General features: G+C 35.6%; 1 protein-coding gene across 1 annotated transcript in view; it reads left to right on the top strand.

The window, feature by feature from the left end:
* Positions 1-3,427: 3,427 nt before the first annotated feature.
* The window catches only part of LOC127858441 (uncharacterized), a 22,393-nt gene continuing 4,681 nt past the window's right edge, over positions 3,428-21,139 (top strand). Inside the window, exons 1-2 of the mRNA XM_052395615.1 lie at positions 3,428-3,633; positions 19,038-19,184. Of these exons, the coding sequence (XP_052251575.1) occupies positions 3,576-3,633; positions 19,038-19,184 (205 nt within the window). The 5' untranslated portion in view covers positions 3,428-3,575. The remainder of the gene's footprint in view (positions 3,634-19,037; positions 19,185-21,139) is intronic.

Raw genomic sequence — 21,139 nt, 5'->3', positions numbered from 1 at the left:
AGACGATTAAAAAGCTATTCATTATTGCCCTGAACAGGAGCTTAATTTAGGTCGACTGAAAAAAATGCACTTAACAGCAACTTATTGGGGAAAGAGAAGGTCTCATAATTCGTGTCGTATACAGTCGATTTGGGAAAATATTTACGTTTGAAGTCTGAGACTTTCATACTTTACAAATTTTTAATGCATACAAAATCTGTACAAAATAGTGTTTTTAAAGTCACTTAGGTGTAAAAATGTATGTTTCCAGTAACGTCTCAAAAAAGGGTAAGATAGGTCGGCATAACAGTTTTTTTCTTTATATCATGCTGGACTTATAAACCTTTTTTACAAGGGTTTGTTGTTAAGAACCATAGCATTATCCTTTAATATGTTATAAATCCTTATATTTATGTGTAATATCTTTGTAATGATGATTATTATTGTTGATTATCATATTGAAATTGTTTTTTCTCGGAAGGCTTTAGTCCGCCATGTAGCTTTCATGGAAAGCTTTGTCCGCCCCAGTTTTTTCACGGGAGAGCTTTTGCCCGCCCCTATGAAAATGACGGTAGGGTCTAACTAATGGGATTGTTTACCCTCGGGACTTCGGTTAAAAACCATTGCCCGAGCACACTGCTTAACATAAAACTCTGCATAAAAAGGTCGAAAACGGCCATAAAATGGACAGCCCGATTTTACTGGGCTTTACCATTGATATAAATATAAAACTGTGCAGTGTTGGTGCGGTGCCTGAATAAAAATCTATTGGTTTAAAAATATCTATACTTATTTAAGAAGCTTTATAAGAAAAACGCAGTACTTTACACTGGCTGGGCCTTACGCTGTAAAAAAGCTGCGTTTTTATTGGATGATACACTTATAAAACGATGGCGCTGATTAGCCGAAATTTCTTATTAAGGATTGCAAGTAGGTCAATCCGTTTATAAATAGAATTTTCCCACGGCTGACGTTGCACTTTAACAAAAAGTAAACAATAATAGTTTATATGCAGAAAAAATAAATGAAAGAAAAGGATGAATAAATCCAAAAGAACTTGGACATGTTTTATAGTTATAAATTACTATGTTTATGTTATGTCACTGTACTTGTTATTCGACGGTAGGGTTTTGGTTCGGGTGCCTTATATCCCGGTTATACGTATGTCAAGGGATAATGTCGAAAGAAAAGCGTGTTGCACGGAAATCGACTTTAAATACTCGAAACAAAATCTTAGGGTCGGCAAGAAAAAAAAAACACGTAGGGTCGGGTTACAAAACAAACAACTATTTTTCGCTTTAAAACTGTATCTTCAAAACAGAAAATGTCATTATTTGGTAGGTAGGAAAATCAAACAACTTATACCAACCTACAGCGCACGTCTGAAATTGAAAAAATACTTTTGCATATTTTTGGAACGTCATAAAAGTTCCTTTACAACAATGTTATTTTATTTCCAGTCGGTGGAAAAATATTACATTTATTACTTTTATCTTTTCCGAACTTTACGCAAAACATAATTAGGCATTATAAATCCTAGAACTTATACCAACTTTGGACGCTAACAAGAGTGCTCAATTGAATTTGTACAACGTTGTTATTACATGTATTACAAACCTTAGAGGGCCCCTCTACTAAGATACCATTATAATTCATATGGAAAGTATATCATGACTTTTATACTCACTTTTATTTTTTTTCCGGACTTTACGGTTAACATATATATGTAGCATTTGAATTCATCAAGTTTTGTGTCAACTTCGGACGCTTATAAAAGTGGCAATCTGATTTTCGTACATTGTTTAGAAACCGTAGAGGATCCTCTTTACAACGAACGAATAATAATGCTTTTACAGTCATATTTACAAACGGTGGAAGAACACCATTACAATGGTATCAAATAATGTATGGTCGGTTGGGAAAGTGATGATTTTATAACCACTTTCACCTTTTCCGCGTAGTGATAAAGGCATTTGCGCGTGTAAAAAACGTTAAAATAGGCCGACTTTGACCGCGATTTACAGGCTGAATCTGAGCCTGCCTTAAAATATTTTTACATGGTTAGAAACTGTGGAGGTTCTCCTGTACAACAATACCATTATAATTAATATCGAGTCAATAATACTGTTTTTATAACCCCGTTTACCTTTTCCGGGTTTTCCTTAAGGCATTTGCGTGTGTAAAAAAAAACGTTAAAACAGGTTGACTTTGACCGCGATTTACAGGCGGACTCAGACCCTGCCATAAAATATTTTGACATGGTTAATAACTGTGGAGTTTCTTCTTTACAACGGTACCATTATAATTAATATTGGACGAATAATAATGCATTTATAACCATTTTCGCTTTGATGCTTCGCCTTATTTCATATTATGCTTTCTCACAATATTTTTTACATATTTAGAAACAGTGGAAGAATACCATAACAACGGTACCAAAAATGTATGGTCGGTTGGAAAAAGGATGCTTTTATAACTCCTTTTAGCTTTTCCGTGTTTTCCTCAAGACATTGTTCTGTGTAAAAAAAACACGGAATTTTTCGGTCAACTTTTACCGCGATTTACAGGTTGACGCTGTCCCTGCCATAAATATTTTAACATCATTAGAAACTGTGGAGGTTCTTCTTTACAACGGTACCATTATAATTAATATTGGACGAATAATAATGTTTTTATAACCCCTTTTTCCTTTTCAGGGTTTTCTTTACGGCATTTGCGTGTGTAAAAAAACCCGTTAAAACAGGCCGACTTTGTCCGCGATTTACAGGTTGACACTGTCCCTGCCATAAAGTATTTTAACATCATTAGAAACTGTGGAGGGTCTTCTTTACAACGGTACCATTATAATTAATATCGGACGAATAATAATGTTTTTAAAACCCCTTTTACCTTTTCCGGGTTTTCTTTTCGGCATTTGCGTGTGTAAAAAAACGTTAAAACAGGCCGACTTTGACCGCGATTTACAGGCCGACTACGACCCTGCCATAAAATATTTTGACATGGTTAGAAACTGTGGATGATCTTCTTTACAACGGTACCATTACAATTAATATTGGACGAATAGTAATGTTTTTATAACCCCGTTTACCTTTTCCGGGTTTTCTTTACGGCATTTGCGTGTGTAAAAAAATCGTTAAAACATGCCGACTTTGTCCGCGATTTACAGGCCGACTACGACCCTGCCATAAAATATTTTGACATGGTTAGAAACTGTAGAGGATTTTCTTTACAACGGTACCATTATAATTAACATCGGACGAATAGTAATGCATTTATAACCATTTATATCGGTTCCGGGTTTTACCTAAAAGATTTCCTGGTTTTCCGGATATATTCAGGTTTTATACATCGCCCAGAATCGCCGTAAAAAGAGGCGTGGCTTTCCGATCACATTACCATGTACACCTGTTTATCAACTTTCACATTTAAAGACGAGTGACAGCCGGTCCATTCCAGTTTAGATTTCATTAGAGTGACTGAGTGTAAACGACGAACAGTGTAAACATTGTGTGCGTCTGATTTTTATACATTAACAAATTGGAGATATTTAAAATCACTGGTGGATTTAATTATTTCTGTATTTCTATAACCTCACCATGAAGGTTCACGCCACTGGAGTGTTTTGTATCATCTTCGTTGCTATCTTTTTGACCGGTAAGATTTGTTCATTAACGTTACGTGTTTAACTTTATGTAGTAACCACTTTTGTTTGATTGGTTTATGACAATTTCTGGATTGCGTGTTTGGGATGGTAAATTCAATGACACCGACGTTAATGCTTTGGTATTTAATTTCGATGAAATACGATATATACACAGCATAGTTAAGATTCGATTTCTTGACTTAGGGGTAGGTTTGCGATCAGTTGAACATGCGCACCTAAACAATCTATGACAGTTTTGATATCGGTGTCTTAAAAACATGAAAATTTTGCGATGTTAAACGTTTGCTAATTTGTAACACTTAAGCGATAGCGCTTGGCTGTAGAAATAAAAAGTTTGCGCTGTAAAATTTATGCTAATTTGTGCAACTTTGGCTGTAAAGTTGTAAATTGACACTTATGAACAATGATAATTTTCATTAGCAATCAAATTAACATATCTGGTACTTATCAACATAATACAGTTGTTGTTGAAGTGATACACACTAAAAACCGCGTAGGTTGTTGTTACCTGAGTATGACCTCTTCATAAGTAATCGAGCAAAGCCATTGCTGAAATTACAGGTAGACATTCCTATGACCCAAATAACGCCAATTTAACGGTCCAGTGGCTTCTCGCATTCAACTGCCAGGTTTTATAACTGTTATCGGTTTATAAAACACATGTGTAATTTGTAACTGGATAAACGCATATAAGTTGATTAACTAAAATATTAAAGTAATTAATTATGGGGGATGTGGGTCTCCCTAAAATTGGATTCACAAAAAATTCTCAAAAGAGGTTGTCCGATAACTTTAGGTTGTTGAAAAACTTGGAGTGTCCGAAAACGTAGACGGCTCTAACTCAAATCCCTGCATCCAATCTCTGCAAAAAATCTTAAATATAATTGTCTATTCAATTTATGGCTTCTGAAAAACTAGAATATACCAGTATTAACTTGCTGTATGACGCAACATCAGCCTTTCGGCGATCGGTAAGCACAACATGTGTCAAGACTTCTTTTTATCATTTCTTGTAATCTCTTCATGTAACATAATGCAATTATTGTTTTCCAATTGCGTCGGCGCGGACGTTCGAAAGAATGGACGCTTTAATTGTTACTTAATTATTATGTCTAATGCTATAAGAGCCCAAAGTAAAATCTCTAAAGCCTTCTTAGGCCGCTAAGAGATTTATGTATCAGTTCATTTTGCTATCGCTGAATGTTTCTTACAAAGCCATATTATGTTGCTTCATATTACTGTTACACATAAACAATGTAGGTACGTGTGTAATAAATTGTCTTTCTGTTTGGGTTCACCTGTCGAATTTCTATATAATAGTACAAACAACTTAAAACAGTTTAGTTAAATAATATTGTATTCAATGGTGTAGTAGTAATAAGTGTTCATAACAAAATGTTCAGGATGAAACATGGTTACCCAATCAGTGTAGATTGGATCAAGACTTTTAACGGCCAAAAAATACAAAATAACATACACATTATATAAATATCATATTGGACAAACATATACTACCCTGAAAATAAATTACGTTCACACATGGCCCAATTAAAATTAATTCTCTACACATGTATGAATATTCTTTATACAATACAAATGAAAGACCAATAGCTCTACTTAGAAAACAGTTAACATCACAGATATATTATATACAAAATGTTTTCTTCTCCGTCATTATCCCCTGCCGTCATACGTACACACACAAATACAATACAGCTCAACACACCAACTGTGGTTTGGGCTTTAACATCAGTCTGTCTGCCTCCCTGCTTTTCATGGGCTCGTGATGGTTAAAACTGTAACATTCGATTCATGTCACCGATGTAATTTCGATTTCACGTCACGAAATTTTATTACCGATAATACTGAAAATATGAACTTTTTCAAGTAATGTAATATACCAGTCGTGATATTTTAATCAATATAAACTTATAATTGTAAAAAATACGGTATTTTATAACTTTTCTTTTTTTCGTCAATCGCGGTTGACTGCCCCTTCGGCAAAAAAAAAATGTTGTAGTTGGGAAAACATTCGGGTCACCAGAGCTCCAGATAAGGATTTGTGAAATAAGTAACGGTACTGCCACTGACAGAAAGAAAAGGAGTAACGCTGAAAATCAATTAGTATCTGTACTGCCATATCCAAAAATACAGATAGTACTGTACTACCCGTGGGTAGTAGAGTACTAGGGTGTATAACTGACTTTATAGAAACATTTGCAGCAATTATAATAAATATATTTAGCTTCTAAAACAGTTACTTTATAAGGTTTTCCATTCTGAATTATGATGCAAATACAACTACACATTAAAACTAATGACCAAATACTATTTGTTCATTTTTCTTGACAAGAAAACACAAGCCAACTAGTAAGCTAAGTAAATGAACACTAATGTCACTGTCTCACCTCAAAAGAATCATTGCTTTAGCAGTTAACTGTCAAAGTTGGCATAGCAGTCGATGAAATCAAATCGATTAATATCGGGTCGACGATGTTTTTTCTGGGTTACAGGATTGAATGTAAGGATGGTAAGACGACCGCATGTAGCCATTATATGACAACAAAGTGTTTTTTAAACCGCTTTCGGTTTAGCCGGCCGTACCCGCGCGCAGACATATTGTTTTTGACGGGTTTACGAGTTACCGGAAATCACGCGACAGAATAGACAATAATACCCAACCCAGTCTACAACTTTTCGGTAATTTAAATTAACGAAAAGCGCCGTTAGGTCAGAGACCAACAAATCACGCCGTGCTGATGCGGACGTATCGGTACGGCCAAATTTTTTGTAAATGCGAAAAAGGGATATTAAAGTCGTAATTGTACGTCCAGTTTATAAAAATAAAAGCGTAAACCTTCATGAAAAAGCCGTATTTACGGCTGTACGGCCCTTATCTGGAGCTCTGCCGGGTCGTTCAAAAATATCCACACAAATGAAGGTGGTTGTATAAACGAGATGGTTTCAAAGCGGGGATTTAGTGTGCGTGTATTCAACGGAAATTTCAGTGATGCCTCAAGGGGCGAAATAAAGTCAACCTTTCGAAATAAATTATAATAACAACAATAACAACATTATGACACTGAATGAATAATTGTAGATTTTTAATATATATCAGCGTTTTTTTTTCCTTCTTTGAACGGGTCCGGTAAACGGCCCTGTTCCCAATCGGGACCGGACCTGGTCCCAAAAACGCCGACGGACCCTTCCCAATTTAGAAAACGGTCTTATCCCAAATAGTTTATATAAAAACGGCCTCGTATCGATTCGAAAATCCCAAATAGACCTTTTTGTCTCAAAACGACTTCAGAAGTTAGTAAACAAGTATGAAAAGGAAACGGTTGTTGTTGTAGTTGTTGTTGTTCTTTTAGAATGAGGCCGACGCAACTTCTGATAGGTGGAGCCACCTAGTTACCAAGTTGACTGTTCCCCGGCCGGCATACATAATGCGGCATTATTGAATGCTGGCGGGGAAACAGTCAACCAAATAAGGCAATAGTAGTGAAATTGACATTGTTTTGTACGCTTCGATAACAATGTTTCACATGTTCGTGACAGTTGTTTATTGAACGTTCTCGTTAATTACAGATTCAATATACAAAATAAAACCCTTATCCGAAAAGAATGATAGATATTTCGAAATGCCGACTTTGACAAAATATTTTCCCGGGTTTTGGTTTTATTCGTAGCGACGTCTTTACGTAGTAAACAAACCCAAATATGGAAATCCGAAATCTCGTTTTACTCTTCAGATACTCGCGGCGAAGTTAAAAAGTCAACTACTTCCGACGATTTTGCACACTCGCATCGTGGTTTTTATATAAATAGCCAGAAAATGAGTCACAATTCAAAATACTACTTGAAGAAAGTGAACAAAACGAAATCAGCCAAGCATAAAATTTTCCATTATATTAATGGTCATCTGCTGGTCCTTTTAATTTAGACAAGTTATCTCAAATTGCCACACAAAGCAATTGTTCAATTGGGCTTTATGCCATTTTAAACAATTTTCAGTTATATTGCGGCAATACCCATTATTTCTATCTGGAAAACCAGTTCTTAATTATTTTTTTTTTAATAAACTGGTATTTGTTATACAGACTTATGATCTACCCTATCCCAGAATGCAATTGATAGTGTATAAAAGCATTGTTTACTACATAAAAAAGATTCCAGTTGATGTATTTGTATGATTTTTAATATTTCCCAATTTGATGGATTTCACGACGCGAAAATTCCCAATTTGAAGGATTTCGCGACCCAAAAATTCCCAATTTCTAGGGGACAGGACCTGTTCCCAAACAGGTGGAAAAAAAACGCTGTAATATATGCCCCCGGCATCTACTGATGCAGGAGATATATGCGTCGTGCTCTGTAAAAAGGGGTAATGCATGTGCGTAAAGTTTCGTCCCAGATTAGCAAGTGCAGTCCGCACAGGCCAATCAGGGGCGAAACTTTCCGCCTCAATTGGACTTTTGCTAAGAAAATACTTTCTTCAAACAAAAAATATCAAACAAGCGGAAAGCATCGTCTTTGATTAATTTGGGATGACACTTTACGCACATGCGGTAAACCCCCTCTCCATAGAGCGTGGCTCATATACACTCGGCCCGTCCATGCGTTCGATCGCTTGTTCGTTCTTTCGACTTTTGTAGGTACGATGTTTACCAAATATTACACGTTTCTATGCTATATATCAATCGTGATACATCGGCTATCTCGGATTCCTCCGTAAGATAGGCCTCGTGGCTAACGGTCGCCATCTTGCCTTGTATTACTACTTTACTACCCAAAAGGTTATCAGTCTATTGTGATGAGGCTTTAAACGATGCGCGTTGAACTAGCGCCAAACTTTTTACCGAAACTTTGATATTAACAGCCCTATTAACGTTCATTGGTGTTGCATTTTGACCTATTATCCAAATGATTTATTTTTCTATTATTATTTAATCACCATATTTTCCATTTTTTAAGATGCAATTACGGTATTTACAAAACCAACCAAACCGAAAGTGAAACTGTATGCATTACGTTACGCTATGTAAACATTAAATATGTTCAGTTTGAGAAAGCGAATCGATCAGAGACGATAGAATATGTATGCAATACAGACTATCATTGCCGATTGTAGTACTGGCTAAAAAATACCTTTGATGACAGGTCATGTATAGAACGTTAATCAAAATAGTGACCATAAATCACTACAAATGTCTGGGTTGATCATTAATATAATTAATGCACGTTTCTGATATAATTACCTGCATCTGGTTGTAAATACCATGAAATTGATAAATTAAAACGTTTTTTCATAAATTAACATTTCATGTGTTATTATTATCATTTAGGTAATTTAGAATCATATCATTATCATCATTTACTATTCTTAAAATTGAAAAAAAGCTTATATTATCATTATTACTTTAAATTAGAATTTTTAAATTTTACTCATTATTTTAATAAATTTCCACATTTGCTTGATTCAAAATAAAATGTATGAATAAGGGTTTCAGTTTTTAGTTTTAACCTATTTTTAGTTCCATTAAATTTAAAGTACTAACTACGTACATGTATTTGAAATGCTCTTGAGTTCTTTCCTGGGCCTTGAACCAGTACTTTGGTGTCTCTTGGAGATTTCTTAAGAATGCTCCCACACCGGAGATCAAACCAGTGACCTCCAAATCATTAGGTGGACACCACATCCGTTACACATCAGTGACCTTTAATTTTTTTAGTATTGCAGCATTCCATAATATAATGTTGCTACATAATTTTGGGAAATGATTTATGTGCAGTACTAAATAAATCTAAATGCATACAATTTTAATTGTGTATATTGTGTGATTATTAGTTACACATTCACTTTTAACAGTTATACTGGTATACAGGGAAAATTCTCGATTTTTTACTATATACTATATACTAACGTTAGTATATATAGTATATAGTAACAAGAGCTGTCACCATATGATGACTTATGCCCCATATAAACGCTTGATAGAAGTTATGAGCTTTTTTCGAAACCTAAACGCAGATTTTGAAACCTAAACGCAGACCCTAATTTCAAGGTCAAGGTCACAGGGGTCAAAATTTGTGTGCGTATGGAAAGGCCTTGTCCATAGACACATGCATACCAAATATCAAGGTTATATCTCATGGGACATAGAAGTATTGAGCATTTTTCAAAACCTAAACGCAGATTTCAAAACCTAAACGTGGACCCTAACTTCAAGGTCAAGGTCACAGGGGTAAAAAATTGTGTGCGTATGGAAAGGCCTTGTCCATATACACATGCATACCAAATATGAAGGTTATATCTCAAGGGACATAGAAGTTATAACATTTTTTGAAATCTAAACGCAGATTTCGAAACTTAAACGCGAACCTAAGTTCAAGGTCAAGGTCACAGGGGTAAAATTTGTGTGCGTATGGAAAGGCCTTGTCCATATACACATGCATACCAAATATGAAGGTTATATCTCAAGGGACATAGAAGTTATGAGCATGTTTCGAAACCTAAACGCAAAGTGTGACAGAAAGACGGACAGACAGACAGACGGACAGTCCGATCACTATATGCCCCCTTTAATTCGAAGGGGGGCATAAAAAATCGAGACTTTTCCATGTGTACTGGATTATGAAAGACTGATAAGCATAAAATTGACAACTCATCTCCCCAATGATACTAAACCTGGCATATTACACAAACACATAGGAATGCTGTCTTTGCTTGTATAACCAGAAACACCAACGTGTGCGCTCTCCCTTATACCAAATTTACTCAAACTCAGCCCCTCTCTTCTTTCATCAAATAAATGACATATCAAAACTAGTCTGGCCCTTACAACACCACAGTCTCACAAGACACTTAACACATCAATAAGAAAGAATTTACAAAAAGATTGTCTGCCCCCAACGAACTAGTCATCTCGGCCCAATCAAACAAACATAGTCCCCTTCTTCTATCATCGTATACATGATCTTTCAAAATCTAGCCTACCCTACGCAATAACATCCAAACTACATACCAAATAACAACAGAGAGAGCCCACGTCCCCGCAAGCTATGGCACAAAACAGCAGAACTACACATGTATATAAACACCAATACTAACACTATGTACTAATATGTCCTCCGCGAGGGACGTTAAACGGGGGTGCAGTGTATCGGTGCTATACACCGGGCACTTAAAAGAACCAGGGGCGCCTCTGGAATCGGGGCGTTTCCTGTATCCTGCTCGAACCCCCACTAACACCTCTCATGGGGCGGAGAGCACAACAACCACACTTGGGTAAATGAAAGCTAGAGCACAGGACATAATCTATAATACCATGAGTTTTACAAATTAACATCAAACATAAATAAATCATATGATATATCAACGGAGTTTTTAGATCATTTATTTACTTTACCTATCCAATTATAAAAGCAAATACAACATAACAGCAAAATTAATACATCCCAGCTTGATACACGGTCTGGATGTTTGGCAGGCGGGTGGGAAGGAACGATGGTGACTCTGGATAGGGCTTTGGATGGCTCCATGGTTGGTTCTCGACTGATCTTTTGTCGCGCGCAGCAAGTGGGTGGATGAGGGTGCTTGTCTCGGGGGTCTTCAGCGGTTGGGTGCTCGGGCCGGGGCAGTATGCGGGCGCGAGGGGGGGCTCGGGCTCGCTCGGCGTGGGTGCGCTTGTGCGGGGCGGCGGGTTCTGCGATCTGGGAACTGCAACAATATACAACCCTTCACGACTGACCGACGACCGTAAATTACTGACAGACACCTCCTCTTCCGCTCCAGACAAATGCACAACAATCACATACCACACACTATACACAACCATACACATCACCACCAAGGAACCCGGAACGCACGGGCGTGGCGCTCTCATACGCGCCACCCGTAATGAGTGGGGGTGTGAGAGCGATACGTGTGTGTGTTCCGGGTCCTATGTACCGGGTGGTGTTGGGTTGTGGATCGCGTTGAGTGTCTTGTACATTAGTAATGTGCGGGACACTCGGCGGGATCCGCTCCTCATCACCACCTCTAGGTAGCTAGCACATTAAGGTCTCATTGGCCAACGTGCAACAAACTCTTTTAAAAATTAAAGTATTTGGCGAATACCCGGGAAACCGGGGTAAATTTGACCTACTTTGACTCTAAAATTAATCTTTTTCTCCTGAGAGGTCACAGGGGCAGGTCGGGCTACCGTAACCTCGTGAAGAGGCCAGTAGGACCTGTAAATAAACTCTGAAACACACACACCCAATGATACATGTACTTTGGTGTGGCTCATTCTCAGAACAAACCCACAGTCAGTGAGAAAACTACAGTGTAAAAAGACCACTAAAGTGTTACAATTATGGCTGACCAAGCGAATGTTATCATTTAAAACAAAGAAAACTTCCAGTTCAATATAGATGTTATGCCAATTATGGCATTGATCAACACAGAACATAATTCTAAGGTTCAATTTCCCAAAATTGACTGTTACAATTGGATACTGTTTTAATCTTCACTCTACTTTGTCTGAAAATAAAAGTCTTAAATGATGTAACAGAAACATACATATTTAATTTTCAGTTTACAAGTATATATATACATATATTATAATATCTTTTATCAATGGTCAATAAATTTTAGTTTAACTAATATACATGTATATATACATGTTTATGCTTTGATTTGTTTCCATTGAAGCCAAATTAATATCCCATTTCATAAATAAATATCACAGCATGCAGTATTCCTTGTTTGTCTGCAAGTACTGCAGAAATTAGGGATAATAAGTTTACTGACTCAGCCTTAATCTTAATATAGTATAATTGTTATAACAGATTTGGATGTTTATAATACAATTGAAGATGCGTCAAGATTAAAAAATGATACATGTATAAATTAATGAAGAATCAATAACAATCATAAACTGTGCAATTTTTTTTCATTGTGTGAAAGGATATGAAGTAACTATGTGTTTTTGAAATATGATTTATGTGAATTTTAATAAATATATAAATATTTTGTGATTTTTTCAGATAAAACAGTTAATTACATATTAAGAATGTATTATATTTATATTCATTCGATTTTTTAGTACAAAAAGCACTTATCTGGCATTTGTATTTATAGTAATTGCATATTTTATCATTCTGACAGCATTTATAAACTGTGTTCATGTAAGCATGGACACGGTTTCATTGTTTGAGTATTTAAAAAATCAAATTAAAAATTTAGTTTTGATGTAAAATCAGTTTTCATATGCAAGTGTCTATTTCACTTATAAATTAAAACAGCATATTATACATTATTGAAAATATTATTTCAAGCTTGATGTCATATTCCAACTTTGCATAGTGTAGTTAATCGAACATTGTATTGAACTGTATGGGAAGCTATATTTTTTAAGAAATGTATGTTGTATTTACTAGTATACACAATGCATTATTTCTACCACAAGTAGACGATATAAGGCCTACTGCTACTAAATAGGCACTGGTATGAATTTGACACTGTATTTGATGCACATACAAAACTTCAATTATTAATACACAGTATTTTTCCAAGGTTTTGTACGACATTTTTTGCAAAAGAGTGTCTTAATGCATTTGAAAATATACTTAAAACAAACTTAAAATGATTTTAACATACCTTTTTCCTGGTAAAGAGTATTTTGGATGATAAAAAATACACTTGAAGAGTATTGATGCTGGAAAAATGCAGAAAAAAACAAAAAAAATTCTGTTAGAAGTGTATATTGTCTGCATTTTTAAGTGTATTAAATGCACATTAAATGCAGATAAATACAATGCCAATACTGTTACATGTAATGGACATTAAATACACTTTTTTCATGTAATTAAATGCTTTAGTGAATTGAAATCATCTTTTAATAACGTTTTAACAATTTATAATACCTTTTTATATAAATTTTCTTTTGAAATGTGACACTTAAATGATTTTTGCACCACTAGTTAGAGATATAATTTGTGCTCATATGCTTTATCATTACACTATATAATATAATTTGTTGTATGAAAATAACCCGTACAATTCATGTGAAAGCTCAAGAGATAAATAGCAGCGTGCTACACCCTGCTCCTTTTTACATGACTTGATGGTATTTAGTCCCCAATTTTACATGGCCAAGGGCAAATGTGCAGATTTGACAAAACAGGCTTAACTGGGATCCCATAGGCAGACTTTCATCTTACTTGTATTTAAAGGGGCCTTTTCACGTTTTGGTACATTGACCAAATTTAAAACAGTTGTTTCAGATTCGCAAATTTTCGATTTAGTTATGATATTTATGAGGAAACAGTAATACTTAACATTTACCATGCTCTAATATAGCTATTACAAGCTTTTGACAATTTAAAAACTTGAAAATTATAAAGCGTTGCAACGCGAAACAATTGAATAATTTGGAGAGTTCTGTTTTGTGTTATATTTTGTGAAACTACGAGGATTACTTATATATAGTAATAAAATACATCGTGCATTGTATGCGGAAGGTTGGGCGAGGTGTCTAAGTACGAGACATTTTACGCCAGAACTCCAGGGGTCAGTGGTTCAAGCCCTGTTGAGGGTGTTTTTGTGTTTTTTTTTGAATTTTATTCTTAATTTTTTACTGGAGCTTTTTAGAGCAAATGTTTACATTTATCAATAGAAAGCATTTAATGACAAACTACAAAACATGCCAAAATCTGTGAAAAGGCCCCTTTAATTTAATTCATGATCGGAATTGCTATTTGGCAAATCTTCAGTGGTCACAGTATTCAACTGAATTTTTTTCACTTTGTAGTGATTATATTTTCATTATTTACCAGACAACATCTCTCTTCAAAAGTTTAACATGATTGCTTTGTTAATTTAGAAACAAGATCAATAACATAAATAACATAAAATGAAAAAATGTGTAATAGTAAAAATGGCAGCAAAAAAGCACTAGATTATGTGCCTTTTATCTGAGATGATATGGTGATGTATTGGAATTTCTCATAAATAATGTGTCCCATAGTTGTAACTTGTATAATTGTATAGTCGCATGCATGAGTGGTGTCAATGTCACTATACCAATTAAAGCCTATAATTTACTAAAAGAATGTGAAGTTTGATGTGTGTTTTTTTTTCAAGATTTGTTATATATAACATATATATATATATATTGTTGAAAAGTTAACATGCAATAAAGTTACTGTAATTAAGTGACAGTAAGTTTTACTGATTTGATTGAATGCATATGCAGATATATCATGGTTTGTGCAGAGGACAGTAGCAAAAAAACAATTAAGTGCTTTATCCATAGGATGACATATGCCAGCGATAAACGCTTTGATAGAAGTTATGAGCATTTTTCGAAACCTAAACGCATTTTTCAAAACCTAAACGCGGACCCTAAGTTCAAGATCAAGGTCAAAGGGGTCAACATTTGTGTGCGTATGGAAAGGCCTTGTCCATATACACATGCATACCAAATATGAATATGTCATCTGAAGCGACATAGAAGTTATGAGCATTTTTTGAAACCTAAACGCTAAGTGTAACAGACAGACAGACGGACAGTGCGATCACTATATGCCCTCCTTCGGGGGCATAAACATGTGTTTCACATTGTTTTGGTAAATTAGAAATGTAGTTATAAAAAAACAACAGAATCATCAATTATCATTGTTATTGATTATAAAGTGTTGCTGGCATATTGGATGTGTACGAGATCACGGTGGTGTAGTGGATGAGGTGTCCGCCTAGCGATCAGGAGTTCATGGATTCGAACCCTACTCGGGGTGCTTTCTCATTAACTCCTCCATAGACACCTAGTACTGGTTCTTCCCAGGAAACGGACTCGATAATGTCCCACTGCCTATAATGCTCGAAAGAGCGGTTGGCAGTATGCAAAGAAAGTGTTCATCTAGCTATTAGAAGGCCCCTGTTTTATTCCCACTGGCACTAATTGAGGGTTCTCAAAATCTTTAAACAAAATGAATAAGTACAGATAGGATCGAGAAAATCTTGTTGATAGGGGGGCTAAACACCTGAAATCAAAGCGAACCAGGTTAAAGGCAGAGGTCAAAAAAATCAGAGGCAGCATGAGCCTGCTATACTCTGAACAAGTATTACTCAGGAAACTGGCTTTAGTGTCTTACTAAGCTTTAGAATTTAAGTTTCAGTGCAATCTATCTAAAATAAATTTGTTAAAATAAATGATAATTTGTAAAAAATAAACATTCTGCCCAAATTAATTATTTTCTTTACCTGTGTGCAGGAATTATTTCAGTGTTGATGGTTTGTGAACTACTGTATGTCAAAAGCACCATAGCTATGAAACACGTGTATTTTTAATATTGCAATGTTCCACAGAAATGATGCTGATGATAATTCTACACGATGATGAATTATTATATATTTCTAAATTCCATTTCCACCAACAATTCCACTACCAGTTCAAATGCGTTCGTAGATCTACACAGTTGAACATAACACTATTCCATTCAACAACCGTGACACATGTACTCAATTTTTCAAATTTTTGCAATTAAAATTGACTTCTACTAGTACTGTTTATATTGTTGTTGTTGTATTTTTGAAAGTAGTTCGTAAGATGGCGACCATTAACCCAGAGATTGATTTATGAAATAAATCGTCTGCTGATCCAGAGTGTGCTATATATGAGTAATCTAATCCAATTTACACCTCTGACCCCATTTCGACCTTAACTCAGAGACTGACCGTCTTTTTGGACTATGCCTTATTCAACTGGGCCAATGAATCATTACTGGTATGGCTTTTAAGACGGCATCAGTGTTTATTGTATGCAGAATATTGTTTGTATTATGCTCCCCGAAATATTTTCGGTGGAGCATATAGTTGCCAGTTTGTAGTTCCTTACTTCCTTACTTCCTTCCTTCCTTCCGTCACACTTTTGTTACAGTTTCTCATAGCACCTTTAATTCTTTACCGATCTCTTTCATATTTGGCATGTAGATACCTTGCATGGACCTCTACCTTTTGATGAGGTTTGAAGTCTCTGGGGTCAAGGTCTAGGTCACTGAGGCTAAAAATAGATTTTTCCGTCACACTTTTGTTACAGTTTCTCATAGCACCTTCAATTCTTTACAGATCTCTTTAATATTTGGCATGTAGGTACCTTGCATAGACCTCTACCTTTTGATGAGGTTTGAGGTCACTGGGGTCAAGGTCACCGAGGCTAATAATATATATATCCGTCACATTTTTGTTACAGTTTCTCATAGCACCTTCAATTCTTCACTGATCTCTTTCATTTTTGGCATGATGGTACCTTGCATGGACCTCTTGATGAGGTTTTAGGGCACTGGGGTCAAGGTCAAGGTCACCGAGGCTAATAACAATTTTTTTAGGTGGTTATTAACACATAGATTGACAAAGCGCATCATCGGGGAGCATCTATCAGTTTCACTGATATTCTTGTTATATTTTATTGTAAAATCGTGTTTACTTACACTGATAAGTATCATTTGTTTAAAATGTATCACAGAGGGGGTAATCACGTGATAGTCAAGATGGCGACGTCCAAACCGAGACACTTATTTTTCGCCGTTGTTAACTCCTTTTTACTGTTTATTTTTCGGCGTAGCTGTTTAACGTCACTTTTGACCTTACCTGACATGTGTAAGTGTCCAATAGAATTCCCCGCGGCTAAACACGAATGAATACACTTCATTTATTCCCTTGGCTGATTTGAGTATACCACCAGACCAACGGAAACATGACCGCGTCTTTGTAACACTGTTTTACTGCATGAAACACTTTTATCTCTAATGAAAAGGCTTAATAGATAAATCAGTTTTACACTCAACTCTCGACATCAATACAGTTAGTGCGTGCACCTTTTATTTTCAGATGATTGCCAGCGCAAGAGCGTTTGTACTTGAAGGCTATGTTCTCATATTTAGTACTAACTTCCATATTCCTGTCAACATGTTAACATGTAAAAGTATAAATAGCAGTGGAAGCGTGGCCTCACTTTAATGCATTGCATTTCAACCCGCGAGGTATCAGGGTCAGTTCGCGGCCAGTGTGTGTGAATGTCAGAGTTTATTTATAGGTCATCGCTGCGTCTTCACGACTACCTTATGTGCTGACCTGCGTTCGCGGCCAACGTTATATAATATAGACGCTATCGCGCTGAACTAGGTGAACTAGAATTTTCTTTAGACCAGAAATATGTTAAATGAAGATATTCAGCGATATAATTATGGTATGTCAGTAAAAGATTCTTAATGTGTTTTCAACAATACCATGATACATATTATTTTTGATTAATTTAACAAGAATTATTCCACCATATTGACTAATGTATTAAGCATGCGCGCGATGATTCTCGATACTGTTAATAATCGAATCAAATGCCCGACAAACCACTAAAACAGGTTTGTTCGAAGAACGCGCGTATAAATATTTTAAATATGTACGGATACTTCGCGTGTGGCCGGATGACTCATATGTTTTAATTTCACTTCCATTCTTTTTTTGGTTTTCTGTTTTGTATCTATAGGTTTATGACCAGCAATATGTAATAATGTAAAATAAGCCGCGAAAACTCCGCGTAACATCCCGTACTGCGTGTGATGCAGCTAAGAACTGCACAGAAAAAGACATTCGCTCTCCTTGATCTCATTCATTGAACTCTTTACCTTTCACCAACTCCAATCACAATCAACGCCGTATATCTTTTAAAAAGATATTTCTTGTTTAAATGACGCTCACTTTTCAGCCATATCAGTAAAATGGTGATTAACCTTTATTTCGTATTTAAATACGCTTTATATCTCGACTTTATTACTCCCCGCAAATTTTCTTGGTGGAGCCCTAATTAGGTCATCCCGCTAAGAAATTTCGCACCGAGTAAAGTCGAGATATACAGCGAATATTACTATGAAATAAACGTCAGTAACTTTCTTCCCAATATGGATGGAAAGTGAGCGAAAAAAAACAATAATACAAGTAATAAAGGGTATAAAATGACGAAAAATACCTGCCTCGGCATGGACGTCGCCATCTTGTTTGTCACGTTATTACCCCCTCTGTATCATATGATTTCAATAGTGACGAGCATGATACGCACATAAAAAATAAACATAAGAAGTAGAAATGCTGTCAAGTACATGTATTTAACATGAAAACTATTACGTGTACTAGCAGTTTAATATTACCGGTAACTATAAAATATACGCTATAGATGACAAGTATATACTTGTAGAGGAACGTATTTCGTTTTATTTTAGCAGCGAAATTTTGAGCGTGTTTGTTGAACTAAATAAATCAAAGTTCTCAAGTTTTAGAATACCAACAGTTGACAAGTACAAAAACTATGAACAACTTATGTTCTTACATCAAATTCTGTTTCATTTATTTGTTCAGGATCCACGAATGGGTTGCGGTGTTATGAATGCAGGTCCGATATCGAACCAGCGTGTGCCGACAATGTCAAGTCCCTAACACCGGTCTCAATAGACCCGACAACAGATGGCGCTTGCAGAGTCTGCACTCTGCTATTAGAATATGGAGGTAATCTTCTTCTCATCCTTCTTCGTGTGATACAGCGCTCCTTCAAAATAGCAGATTTTTAATCAGTGCCTATTGCTTTAGGGTTGAAATCTGTTCAAAGGTGCTCAGTTGTGTTTTAATTAGTCCCCTACCGGTTTTACCGGAGGGGACTTATGGTTTGCGCTCTGTGTGTCCGTCAGTCTGTCACACTTTTCTGGATCCTGCGATAACTTTAAAAGTTCTTAAAAAAATCATGAAACTTGTAACATGTATAGATGGCAATATGGACATTATGCACGTCATTTCATTTTGTTTCTACGTCAAAAATTCTGGTTGCTATGGCAACAAATAGACTAAAAATACTGCTGAAAATGGTGTGTTTTTTCTGGATCCTGCGATAACTTTAAAAGTTTTTCATATTTTTTCATGAAACTTGAAACATGGATAGATGACAATATGGACATGTTGCACGTCATTTCATTCTGTTCCTACATCAACAATTATGGATGCTATGGCAACAAATAGACTAGAAATACTGCTGAGAATGGTTTTTTTCTGGATCCTGCGATAACTTTAAAAGTTCTTAATATTTTTTCATGAAACTTGAAACATGGATAGATGGCAATATGGACATTATGCACGTCATTTCATTTTGTTCCTACATCAAAAATTCTGATTGCTATGGCAAGCAACAAATAGACTAGAAATACTGCTGAAAATGTTGTTTTAGTAACGGACATAGATATTTATGTTATTATCGATGCAAAAAATGCGACACGCAATTAAGTTAAGACCATCGTTTGAAATAATAATTGTACGTTTAAGACATTGAGATGTATTAAAGCTCTCATATATTTTCGAGACATTAACTTACAGATTTAAATGATAGACTACTCAAAGAAAAGTAAAGCTAGAAAGCCTTCGATCTGTTCGTAAGGATAGTTCGAGAATGTCCACAAATACTTGAAAACATTAAACAAAATCAAATAAAATCGTAATGAAATAGGTCAACTAATAACGATTCTGTAATTAGTAATCGTATATTATTTGTAAATGGCTCGCGTGTACACATGATAGCCAGTGATGTCCCTTCAGTATATGGAAGTGTGAGCACCCAGGGGTGTCTCTAGGTCGAGCGGGTCCTTGTGTCGGGATGTTCTCATTAAACATGAACAACTTTTAACGTTTCATTGATTTTATTGCGTGTATGTTATTTCTTAATAATTAATAAATGTCGTAAAACTTATCTATGTTGCAAAGTAGTCGCGTTCAAAGTTGTCAATGGGGCCAGTTGCATTGGTTGACTATACTTTAAATACGTGTTGAAATTCAAATAAACATTAAAGAATATTATTGCTACTAAACTAATGAATTTCCATTGACACTTCTGGTTGAGTTCGACATTTTGAAAGACACGTATTAATAATAATAGATGTCACTTGTTGCTGGCAAGCTAACTGACCCCGATTGACTGGTTTGAGCGCCTTATATAGGCATCAAGATGCTGGAACTGAATGCTGCATTGCTGGCAGCCAATCAGATTCCAGAATGCAAAGTCAGATGCTGGAATATCCGAGGCGGTACTTCGGTTAAACTTTAACAAGAACAATAATATTGTGAACAATACTGAATCACTAATTAACATAGGCCGCAATATAAATCAGCGTTTCTCATAGATAACAAAAACATTAAAATAACTACACAAAACATTTCCCAGTTATAATGACTTTAAAAGGTTTGAGGTGTCTAAAGCTTTCCAGCATTACGCCACACAACTTGTAGAATAGTGCTGCATTAGGTGTGACCTTAACGGACTTAAAACTGATTCGATTGACATGTTATTCTAAATTATTATAAGAATTCCTATATGGAGACACATATTACAAGTATTATAATTTCAGCTATGACATATACAAATATCAATGTAAACAATATATTCCTACGTCAGAGATAAAGAATGCAAATGGCGGTCAGAT

Source organism: Dreissena polymorpha, chromosome 14 (genome assembly GCF_020536995.1).
Source record: "Dreissena polymorpha isolate Duluth1 chromosome 14, UMN_Dpol_1.0, whole genome shotgun sequence".
Classification (NCBI taxonomy): domain Eukaryota; kingdom Metazoa; phylum Mollusca; class Bivalvia; order Myida; family Dreissenidae; genus Dreissena; species Dreissena polymorpha.
The sequence above is the reverse complement of the archived record's forward strand: the minus strand, read 5'-3'. Positions and strand labels throughout refer to the sequence as shown.